The 12,350-nt window shown below is 40.5% G+C and overlaps 1 protein-coding gene across 3 annotated transcripts in view; it reads left to right on the top strand.

Moving 5' to 3' along the window:
- The window catches only part of HIPK3 (homeodomain interacting protein kinase 3), a 126,219-nt gene that overhangs the window by 23,153 nt on the left and 90,716 nt on the right, over positions 1-12,350 (top strand). For all 3 annotated transcript variants that reach the window (XM_019551429.1, XM_019551428.1, XM_019551427.1), the window contains exon 2: positions 9,797-10,895. In XM_019551429.1, the coding sequence (XP_019406974.1) occupies positions 9,799-10,895 (1,097 nt within the window). In that variant the 5' untranslated portion in view covers positions 9,797-9,798. The remainder of the gene's footprint in view (positions 1-9,796; positions 10,896-12,350) is intronic.

Raw genomic sequence — 12,350 nt, 5'->3', positions numbered from 1 at the left:
GTATTAAAACCCAGTTTCTTCTTTAGGTTCTATGTCACCTCAGCATAACTCAGTAAGGTGTGCAGAGCATGGCTGGTAAATTAAGAGGACATGTAGCAATGGATCTGACCTCACCAAGTCTTAGAGAGAATAAGTGAGAAGTTATCATGGTGGGGCCAACTTAAAAAATGTTTTGTATCTTGAGTTATGGCTTTTACGTTCATATACAATAGAGAGAGAAGCAAGGGGTTTGTGGGAACTGTGGTAGTTTATCAAGAAACCAAGGGAAACAAGGCAGCACTTTAAAAAGGAACTTACTTTCCTTAAAACTTGTTTTCTTAGGAGTTACTGTGCCAAACCTAGAGACCAATTTAAAATCTTGGGTGTAACATGGTGATCTTAAATTTACTTCCTGGCAATTTCAGCAGTCTTAACTATGGAATTACTACTGAAGCCTCTATAACTAACTGAATACACTTAAATATAAGCCTTTGGTATGTGAGAAGAGCTGACGTTTGGAATTACAACTACACAGATCAACATAAAGGGACCCCTTGAAAATAGAACTGTAAGAGAACAAAAATGTAGGCCCTAAGTAAGCAAAATACTTTTGTACATTTTAAGTTTTTAAAATGTTATAATGCTAATTTTATGAGTTTATGTGAATACTAAGTAATGAGGTAGAATATAAACTAATATTTTAAAGAAATACTAAATTAACTTCTTGTAAAATAAATGCCAAAATACCTTATCTATTAATAGGAACTTCTGTCAAATATAATACACTTTTTGAATTGTATCTGACCTTCATTATGATACAGCCCTTGATACAGGAAAGTATTTGAGTATGTTTATTGGACAACGTACTTAAGAACTTGGTTGAATCAGATTCAGAGGTAATGGAGTTTTGTCTTATATGAACTAGTACTCAGCGAATGTTTCTGAATTGCTTCCTTTGCTTAACAATACAAGGTTGGGTAAGGGAGTGTTTCTGAAAAGTACAGAAAATTGCATAGCTCTGTTAAACTTCAAACCTGCTGTGAAATGACTTGTGTACAATACAGTGTTTTCTGTATATAACATTAAATACCTCCTAACTGCTGTATCATAACACACAGAGCCTTTGATCTGTTTCACGTGTTTCTCTGTTATGTGATAGGATCGTAGCCTTCATGTGATGATATTTAGTTGAATTTTATAAAAGGATTTGTTTTGTAAGGATCCAACAAAATTGTTCTATATCCAGTTATAGTTGAAGAGACGAGTGTCTCGGTTTTCTGCTTTCAGTATTTTCATTTTAAAGCTAAGAGTAAAATTTCTGCATAAAAGTTGTAAAGCATATGTAAGCATTTTTAAAAGAGCGTCAAAATTATAACATTAATTTGGGAGGCACCATAATGGTGGTGAAATGTAAATCTATAAGGCAGTGTTATTTTATAAGAACATCCTTTCAAATAAATAAAGGGAGGTATTATTCAGATCTATTCTTATGTTTCAATATTCTTATATAATAAAGGGCTTAGTCCATCCGTCTGTCTGTCTGTTCGCAATGCTCCTGGAGCACTCTGGTTAGTGAAACAACAGGTCAGAGTGTGGATCTCGGCCATGACGGAGAGGACAGAGCAGGGGACGTTTCCCTGCTTTGTCTGTGCTGTCATGACGGTGATCCACCACCTCCAAGGAGCAGGCCAGTGGGGGTTGAGGAAAGCAGCACTGGAGGTGGTGGTGTGAGGTGCTGGTGGAGAGGATGGCGGGGCAAGCTTCTCCATCCACCCCCCCCCCACCCCTCCCCCTGGTCCTGGCAGGCGGTAGAGCACCTCTTCCCCTCTGTCCTGTCATTCTCGACAGGCAGTTTGCTAGTATGCAAAGATGTGGGTATTTTAAAGGCTTGTTTGAAATTTTGTTTTAAACTAGCCAATTGCCCATCAAAAATGATGGAGAGTGGGGACGGAGGTCCGTGTCTGGCTTCTGCTCACCGCGCTTTGGCTTGGGACCCATCCCCCCCCTTCTGCCATTTATAGTCTGGGCCTACCTGACCCATGTCCACTTGCCTCCCTTCCCTTTCTCTCTCCTGGCTATTGGCAGGGTCAGGGGGCAGTGGGCCACCATTATCATGCCCCTTCCTCCCTCTCCTCTCCTGCTCCCCTCCCTTCTTCTGCCTTCCTGCCAGCTTTTGGCAGGGTGGTGGTAGCATGCTCCCTGATATCATGGTGGGCAGCATCTGGCCTCAACCCTGCTTCTCATCCAGCTGGGGGAAGGAGCAAATGGGTCTACTTCTCCCACCTCCACCCTCACCCCTGCCAGTTTGGGGCTGGGCCCATGCCTCCCACTTCCTGGGCTGTTGTCAGGGTGTGGCAATGGCAGCAACACCACTATGCCCCCCATTCCTTTTCCTGCTGGCTTTCATCATACCAGCCCCGCTCCCGCTTCCTGTCCAGTGGGGTGCGGGGGGGAAGGGCCCGCTCCCTCCCTGCTCTGTTGCTGCTGCCTGTGGGGGGGGGGCCGAAGGCCAGCAGCCCTAGCTTTGCCCCTGCCCCCCCTCCGTTCCCCGTGTCCCTGCTGTCATGGTGGCATTCCACTGTGCTGTCTCCTATCCGAATGCTCTTGAAGCACTCTGGTTGGTTGGTTGTCAGCCAATCGGAGTGCAAATAAAGCGTGACAGACAGATAGACTAAAGCTTTTATATATGTAGAATATTCTACTTGGAATGTTCTATACTAGTAAGACAGCTGCTTGGTCATTAGTCACCATGGAAGTACTTTCTTGTGTCCGATTATCGTTTTTGCTTGGGTTACTATTCTTTGCATGCAGATTTTTAGTTATGATAATTGTTTAAATACATTACAGAATAGGCATCTAACAGCATCTTTTTGTAGTAATGTAAATACCAATCTGCTAATGTGTTTTTTCAAACTGAATTGTTGATTTAGCACTGTAGTAATTTGCATATTCACAATGTGCGTGTGTATGGAAAAATTGGTAGTCTGTGGTGTGCTGCTTTGGAGGAAACTTCAGAAATACTGGTTCAACCAGAGTCATAGTAAGGTGTATTAAATTTACCATGCAAGGGTAAAATTTGAGTAATGTGTAATACCTTTTTAAAGGTATTACAAATATAACTTGCATTCTTCTGAATTAACTCTTAGGCTGCCATGTACTCCCAAATTAAGGGGATTGTAGTAAAACTAAAAAAAGGGTTAACAGAATCAATTTTTGGAAATATAGAAATAACTGAGAAAGTAACTGGCCCTAAACTTTGAGTGACATAAGCACCATCACCATAAATAATTATTTTTCAGAATGTAAATGTGGACTGCAATCAGTCATTTAAATGCCTTAATAGAAAAATCTATTTTAACTGCGCATATTAAAATTTATGAAGATGCTGTATTTCATATTTGTCAGATGTGGTTGTGGCACATTATCGAATAAAATAGATTTAGACAAGCTAGAACATTTTTTCAAAAATGAAAACTTGGGCCCTTCTGAAAATTGTATGTTAGTCTAAGAGGTGTAGAGCGTTAAGTTCCATCTGGTGAATGACATTTTATTGATGTGGATCTGAGGGAGACTACCTACCAAGGGAGTTGCAGCTTTCCTCAGTAGTTTCACGCTTGGAGTCCTTACATCTAAGAAGAAAATGAGCAGCAAAAGGCATTGTAGGATGCTTGTTAGCTACTGTGGAGTGCTAACTGCACTTTTGCGTGTTTTGACATCACTTCTTGTTGCAGCTGTATAACTGTATAAACCTTAACTGTATAACTGTTAAGGTTTATGTTGCCTTTAAGAGCTGTCCGTCTTTTGAACTTCCTGTTCAACTGAAAGTAGTGCATAATTTCTAAACACTGAATAAAAAGCCTACTCTTTGCCATGATTAGGTAAGTAAGGTGAGGATTTTTTTGGTGTTATTTTTTTACAGTTAGCATGTAATGAATTTTGTTTTTCCATAAACTGAAATGCAACAATAGAACAGCTGTGTTACATAATTGATTTTTACCACAGTTCTTGTTGATATAATCAGAATGTTGCTGTATAAGATTATTTTGCCATTTTGAGTGAGCAGTGGCTGTAGATATTAATGTGAATATTATTGTTGTTATTCAGCTGCTATGCATTGACTCCACTGTCTTCAGGCAAATCTTCAGTTAGGGTGAAATGACGTAACTCTAGTGAAGTCAATAAAAAGAGTACAATTTCTACTTCCTGAAGATCTCCCTTGGGATGTCCTTACCAGTTCTTACGGGCTGAACTAGTAGTGAGCCTTGAAAGAAAGGGGTCTAGAGAAATCATTTACAGGTTTTCCTTGCTTTATGCTGTAAGTGCATTCCTGGAAAATGGCGCATAACTGAGAGGTGCATAAAGGAAACCCACTTTACAATGTAACAAAGAGGGATATGTTCCAAGATCTCAACTGTATTTACACCCAGACCGATATCTACCCCATTTACAAGGCAATTTGGGTACTCACCAACAGCAGAGAGCAATGTACAAGCACAGGGCACTATCATAATGGGGACAGCAACTACAGAAACACGTGTTGCAGACTAAGCGAAGAGCACAGATCCGCACAGGAGACTATATTTTGGTGCGTGTCACTCCCACAACGTACTGCACAAAGCAGCTGACTGTTGGCTTCCACCACACCAATCGCATAAGAGTGAATTTACCTCACATATAACAAACTTTTGGAATAAAAAGGGTTATCGCATAACAGCAAATTCAGACATGCAGAACCTGCATAAAATGAGGGAAACCTGTACTTTAGTTTGAACTGGAGAACATACTGTTTGGACCAGTTGTGCATACGTTTTATGTGAAATGGACTCCTTCATGTCTAACTTCAGTGGTATGATTATCTTTTTTAGAAGAGTGGGCAGAATCCTAGCCCATGAAATATGGTGGGTAACAAGAAATAATTTGTCGCTGTTTCCGAGGCTAGCCTTGAATATGAATATGATATGAAAAGTTTGATGGGTAGATATTTATGGCAGGACAGGCCTGTCCAACTAACCTAACCGTCTTCAGGCTGCATGTGGATTATGAGGTCTAAAGTTGCAGCCCCCCGACTCACGTTGGGCTGCTGTTCTGGCTGCGGTAACAGCTGGGGTTTCTGTCCTTCCCCCCTCCCCCCCCACCTCCCCTCTGCTTTTGCTGACTACTCTTGCCCTAGGAAGGGCCCTCATGGGTGCATAGTGTAACAGCAGTTGGAGAAAGGTGGGTCGTGGGTACCTGGAGCAGCAGTGGGGAAAGTCATGGGTGCATGGTATAATGGGGAGGTATGGTCTGTGCAACCTGTGGCTTGGCCTAGTGATGCCTGCGAGCATACAGCCCCTTCTGATCTTGCTTTTGGGGCATTTGGCCCCTGGTCACTTGTAAGTTGGACAACACTGTTGTAAGACCATAGGCCTGGAAGAGATCCTTGCCATAAAGATGCTGCATTTATAAGAGACTGTTTGTTGAAAAAAGTCCAGAAGAACATCCATTCCAGCTCCCATTACACGAAGCCATAAAGCTCCTGGGTAAAAAAGGGTGAGGAAGAGACAAGGACATCACATGCCTGAGCCAGTGCAGTGGCACAGGCATCTTGTTAGGTAAAATGAGCTCAGGTGATCCTAGGAAATGGACAGCTCCCTGCATTTCTCAACCCCTTTCCTCCAAAAGGACATTGCCAGTCTAATTTGGGAAACTGTTCCTTCCTTGCTTCAAATCTGTCAATCTGTTTCATATTGAGTGTATTGGCAAGTGAGTTTCTCAGTACTGTTTAAGGATGGCAGTACTTCTGAAAAAAAGTCTCCCATTTCTTGCACGGTCTTTGTCAAATGCTTTGAGGAAGGCCAAACAAAACCCAGTAGTATATCCAACAGGCAAACAACAAATGCCTTGGAGCATGGGATTATTAAATGTCTCCTGCATGCTAACAACCTTCAGAGAGGTTGTTTCCTTTGTGTCCCTTCCTAAGGGTATCGAAAACACAAAACTGCATGTTATATGTTCTGATCACTTTCCAAGAATGCCCCTATTGTATTATAAAATCCATTCCATAAACTTACTAAGGTCCTTTTGGAAATTTCCTTATCTTTACTATATTCAAGAGACCACTTCAGAACTTCACTCCTGTGCTGGCTAGAAAGCTTCACCCCTTATCTAAATTTGTTTGTTACTTGTTAGTATCCTTTTCAGCTTGTACAATCATGGTCTTTTAACTTAAATGGTTTGTTTCCTTTTCCAATGGCATCCCCCTCCACCGCACACCTATTTATAAAGAGTTAAATGTCTCTCTTCTGAATCTTTAATTATCTTAATACAGTAAAATCCCTGTTATCCAGCATTTGAGTAACTGGAACACACTGTTAACTGGAGTTTCTGGTTGGCTGGACATGGTGTGGGGGGGAGCTCGCACGCGGTGGCCTCTACCTACCATCCTGCACTACCTCTGATCCGTCTGCGGTTACTGCCACCCCCTGCTCCATGTGGGGCCGCCATGTCTGGCCAGAAACCCCTTTTCCCCCATGTAACTGGCATTTTTAAGTTACTGGCACCCCCATTCCCCACTCGTGTCAGAGAACTGTATCCCTTTTCTGCACTTATTCTGTGTTCAATTTTTAATATTTGCTGAAAATAGTTTTTCAAAACTCTCCACAATATTTGAAATGAGGTCTTACTAATTTCTTGTATAGTAGTACTAATACTTACCTGTCTTGACTAAAAGTATCCAGACTAATGCACCCTAGAATTGTATTAACCTTTTTATGGCTGCATCCTACTTGTAGCTTACTGCCACCAAGAATCAGCTGATACGCCTAGGTTTCTCTCTTCCTCAGTCACCTCTGTCTGATAGCAAAAGTATTGCTGTTCATATTACCATATTTACTCGAATCCAAGGTGACTTTTTGAATAAGATTCTATATATGGAAAATTGATAAATGATTTTCCATGTATAGAATCTAGTTACTGGAAAGTTGTCTTAAAATTGGCCCCCATGCCACTGCAGCAGGGAGATGGGGGCAGAGGGGGTAGGTGACCTCCACCATTTGTCCCTTCTGCCGTCTGCTCCCTGCAGCCTGTCACCCCTTGCAACACAGCCTTGACCCCTGCAACCATACTGCCTGTTCCCTGCAGCTTCTTTGCCCTGCCTACCCCCCTATCTGCAGCCTCTATCTTCTCCCTCCCTCCAGCTTACTGTCAGGCACAGTTCCAGCTCCATTCCGCCCTGGGCAGAGACCACATGCAGATTCAGGCCCCTGCCCAGCCATGCAGAAGCATTTTGGGACTGGAGCTGTGCCACTGCTGATTGGCTGGGTAGGAGATGGAGCTTGCATGTGCTGTGTGCCTAGAAGGGGGTGAGTCAGAGCTGTTCCTGACAGTGAGTGGGGTGAGAGGTGGAGAGGGGACTGAGGCTGCAGGGAAGGGTAGGTGGAGGGGGGTGCAGGCTGCTGGTGCAACTCTGACTGGCCATGACCTGGGCTCAGGGCCAGAGTCAGAGCCACAGTAGCCAGCTTGTACTTAAACCCAAGATAAGTCTTTTCCCCCATGTTGATGTGGGAGAGAACCTCGTCTTGAATTCAAGTAACTACAGTATTTATTGAGTGTCTGACTGTACTTTGCATTGCTAAATTTCATACCATTTTTCTTTCACTTATTTCCTGCTTTTTCTTGCATATTGATGTGATCCTCCTCCCTGTTGAAAGTCTCTTTCATTTTTGTTTCATTTGCAAATTTCATAGGTATGCACAGTTTTTGCACAAACTATTTTTTAGTAAGATACTACAGAGGATAAGGCTCTAGACCAAAAATATCCTAAATCTGTGGTAATTTGACCTTTCACCTTTCATTTCACGGGGTCAAGAAATTATTGTATTGTCAGAAATTTGTGTAATTTCCCCTATCTCTTCATAATTTAATTTTGAATCAGTCCAATGTTGCACATGTTGGTCTGTTAAACTCTAAGTTGATGTATGGCTATGGAATGCAGGTACGGAAATAAGCGCTTGTCTTGATAACAAGTTCATCATATCCCTAAAAAAAGAAAAAAAAGAAAAAAAAGAACATCTTTATTCTTCATTTTATTGCAGGATTTATTTAGTTCAGTTCATCATGTTCTGTCAGTGTGAGTACAAGGTAAATACAGTTTATGTTGAGATTTTAGCTTTTAAAAAAGTGTTCACTGAACCATTTAGTATTATTTGGGGAAAGTGCATTGAGTTTTGCAGGATTAGTCCTAGCAGGCAAAAAAAAAATTAATAGTAGAAACTGAGTCAGCCTCTAAACATTAAAGGCCATCAGTTCAGAATTTGTTTTGATGTTCAAAATTTAATGATCAAAATATAATACTTGTTTCTACCTGCATTAGAATGTATTGGGCCAAAACTTGTTTCTTTATTGTACTATAAGAGTGCCTGGAATCTTTGATCACCGTTAATGTTTGGTACAAGATGATACAGACCTGTGGGACCAACGTTTTTGGCAGGTACAAGGTAAATCTCTACACTCCCCAACTGCCACACCAATCCCCTCTCTGTGCCCAGGCTGCTGCGCTGCTTTCTGCTGCCTGCCTGATCTGCTACTCTGTTCCCTGCTCCTTCTCCAGTCTGCTGTGCGCCACCTTTAGAGGTTGCCAGTGCCACTGGTATGGACAGTTCATGTTCTGAATAGTTTTAACCATAGCACATCTGGATTACATGAGATGCACTAGAAAACCCAAAGGAGGGAATGACTAGGATTTTTTGTTTTAATTGTTATGGCTGACTATGCTTATAGGTATTAAAATGAGTTGAGATAGAAACTGAAGAAAAAATCAGGTTGCTTGATGCCATCTGTATTTAGGAAAATATTCCATACGATATGGACTGGTGCGTTTTAAAAGAAAGACAAGGAATTTATTATGGACAAAATGGGTGAATAAGTCATTAATGCTGACATAATTGGCAGAGGAGAAGGATAGGATTGAGGAATGTAAAGGGAGAAAAGTAAATGTAAACAGAAGTGAAGTTATTTAGGGCCTTGAGAACAGAAGAGATTTTAACTTGATGCAGTGTATAATGATTAGGTCTGGCTTTTCTCTTACATTGTTGTCTCTTTGTAAAGCTATCTGCCATGGAATTCCTCTTTTGTTGGCTAATAAAGTACTTTTTGATTTATACTATTAGATTTTCATGGTAAATCTAAATGGATAATCAGCAGCATTTGGCAGCAAGGGAAGCAGTGGCTTGCGGGCATGGTGATGGGGAAAGCAGCAGTCAGTTTGCAGGCATGGTGGCAGTAATTTGGCAGGGGAAGTGGCAGCAGTGGCCTGTATGTGGACTCAACTGTGTTATTTTGGCCTGCTGTTCCTAAAAGGTTGCTGACCCCTGCCTTTGATGAATCGACTGACAACTCCAGCAGCTATTATTGCAAGCTGTTCATAGATCCAGGTTGAGGTCACAAGTTTTCCTCTCATAATTTGAAGGTTATCTTTGCAATTATAAGGGTTGAACCACTTAAACGAAAGTTTAGTTTGTGGAGCACAATATTAGTTATTACCACCTTAAAAAGTCACTCACTGACAAGAGTTTCTAAAAAACCACCCCAGTTTTACCTGCTACAGATCATCTGAAACACAAAGTAGATAGAGTTTTCAGCTACTACAGTCTCTGTAGCGTGAAATATGGGTATTGAAAGGAAAAGGAGGTTCGGTGAATTAACATAAAATTAAGTAACAAACTGTTTAACAGCCAATTAAAGTGGGGTCACTTTATGCTCATTTTCTTGGGGGAAAAATTGCAGCGAACCTGAGTATGGATCTCTTACTGATATTCTCTTTTTTCTTTTTCTTCTTCAGGTATGGCCTCACAAGTCTTGGTTTACCCACCATATGTTTATCAAACCCAGTCAAGTGCCTTCTGTAGTGTGAAGAAACTCAAAGTAGAGCCAAGCAGTTGTGTGTACCATGAAAGAACCTACCCACGGATCTATGTGAATGGTAAAAACTTTGGAATTACTCAGACTCCCAACAGAGTTAGTACTTACTTTCAGACTCAGAACCCATTTGACAGACCTCGAGGACAGAACTTTTTGTTGCAGTCAAGTGCTGTTGCTTTAAAAAATACTGCAGGTGCTACAAAGGTATTAGCAGCGCGGGCGCAGCAACCTCAAGTGGAGGCACCTCAGGCCGGGACACAGGGAAGCGGGTTAGATTTACAGGACGGACCCCAGCGATGTGGATTGAAGCGTAAGAGTGAAGAGTTGGATAATCAAAGCGCGATGCAGATTGTTGATGAGCTGTCCATATTGCCTGCAATGTTGCAAACCAGTGTGGGAAACCCAGTGACAGTTGTGACAACTACTGCAACTTCAAAACAGAGTGGTACCAGTGGAGATGGAGATTATCAGTTAGTACAGCATGAGGTGTTGTGCTCAGTGAAAAACACTTATGAGGTCCTTGACTTCCTTGGGCGAGGAACCTTTGGACAAGTAGTAAAGTGTTGGAAAAGAGGGACAAATGAAATCGTGGCAATCAAAATATTGAAGAATCATCCTTCTTATGCACGCCAAGGGCAAATAGAAGTGAGCATATTAGCAAGACTGAGTACTGAAAATGCAGATGAATTTAATTTTGTGAAAGCTTATGAATGTTTTCAGCATCGTAACCATACTTGTCTGGTTTTTGAAATGTTGGAACAGAATTTATATGACTTTTTGAAACAAAACAAATTCAGCCCTCTCCAACTGAAAGTAATACGGCCTATACTGCAACAGGTAGCCACTGCACTGAAAAAACTAAAAAGTCTTGGTTTAATTCATGCTGACCTCAAACCGGAGAACATTATGTTGGTGGATCCTGTCCGGCAGCCATACAGGGTTAAAGTAATAGATTTTGGGTCTGCCAGCCATGTATCAAAGACTGTTTGTTCAACCTATTTACAGTCTCGGTATTATAGGTAGGTATTTGATTTTTACTTACTTTTTGTTGTTGCTGGTTTTCAACAAATGTTAAAAATTTGCTTCATAAAAAAATAATCTGAAACAAAAATAAAGTAGTTCACCATTTTAAATGTAAGCCTGTCTGCTTTAAGCGTAATTATTGCTCTGACAATACCTTTATTTTTTCACTTGAAATTGAGTTTCCTTCTACAAATATATTTTGAATGTTAATTGAATGTTTGAAAATATTTCCAATTTGAATGTCTGGTTATGTTTTCCTTTTGAACAGTCTACTCTTTTACTTTTTGTTTTAGTCTTTTTTTTAACAACTTGTATATAATTAATAGTGTGTGAAATGCAGAATATCTACGTTTCCCTCTTTTATTTTGATAAACTGAATTAGCTTTTGAGCAGCTAGATGGAAAGATGATTGCATTTCAAGTGATTTGTCATGAGATGCCTGTACAAAAGATTGTATGGTCTTCCAGTATATTTTCTTGAGTGTGTCTGCACATACCTATGCTTGCTAAATGCCTGGCACGCTTGATTCCTGTTGGTTTCAGGGTCTGCTGAAATGTAATGTGGTGGGATTGGGACAGGTACTTGTAGTGACTTCAAAGCGAGGGTTGCTTTCTAAAATTTTTCTCGCAATTTTTTTTTCTCTTTGAAAGTATGTGACCAGTCAGTTTGAATTTTCAGGGTTAATATTTATGGTCTTTGAAACTTCCAGTTAGTTAGTTAGTTAGTTAGTTTGTTTTTTTTCATTTCTCTTTAATTTTGAATAGGAATTGACAGCAGCATAGGGATGTTCTTAACTTTGTGAGCTTTTTATCCACATTCCCGTGAACCTGATGAAGTTTACTATCTGGTTGTTAATATTGAGTAAATGTGCACGTAATAATTTTTTCGTCTGTAATTTTTACTTTTAAATGAAAAAAACCCCTAATATAAAATAAGGACATTTTAAGTGGTTCATAAATATTTTCATTGGGTAGTGTTTTGAGACAAACTTGCCAAACAGAACAAGCCTATGAATTTGTAGGCCATCTTGTACCTGATGAACCGTACATCTGTTGAATAAAGTTCTCTTGCAAACGCATTTTTTCAAAAGTGCTTCTGTGCAAGGAAGAAGTATCTAAAATTCTATGCAGAGTGCAGTTTTATGGGAAGTAATTCTTGTTTTTTGTATGCTTACACCTGTCCTGTTTGTCTTGAAAAATTTTGTACAGAGATATACTTAAACCTATCTGAATTAATTAAAAGAAACCCCTGAATCGTATACATTAGTCACCTCAGAGGCTCCATGCGTAACATCATTCACTTTCATGCTGTTGCTAGCAGGATTGGAGCGTAAGTGAATCCTAACATTTACCATATTTACTCTCATCTAAGTTGACCCTGAATTTAAGATGACACTTCAATAATCAGATTCTATATATGGGAAATTTTTATAGCAGGGGAAGCAGTGATGG

The sequence above is a fragment of the Crocodylus porosus genome, unplaced genomic scaffold, assembly GCF_001723895.1.
Source record: "Crocodylus porosus isolate Cpor-Errol unplaced genomic scaffold, CroPor_comp1, whole genome shotgun sequence".
NCBI lineage: Eukaryota > Metazoa > Chordata > Crocodylia > Crocodylidae > Crocodylus > Crocodylus porosus.
The sequence above is the reverse complement of the archived record's forward strand: the minus strand, read 5'-3'. Positions and strand labels throughout refer to the sequence as shown.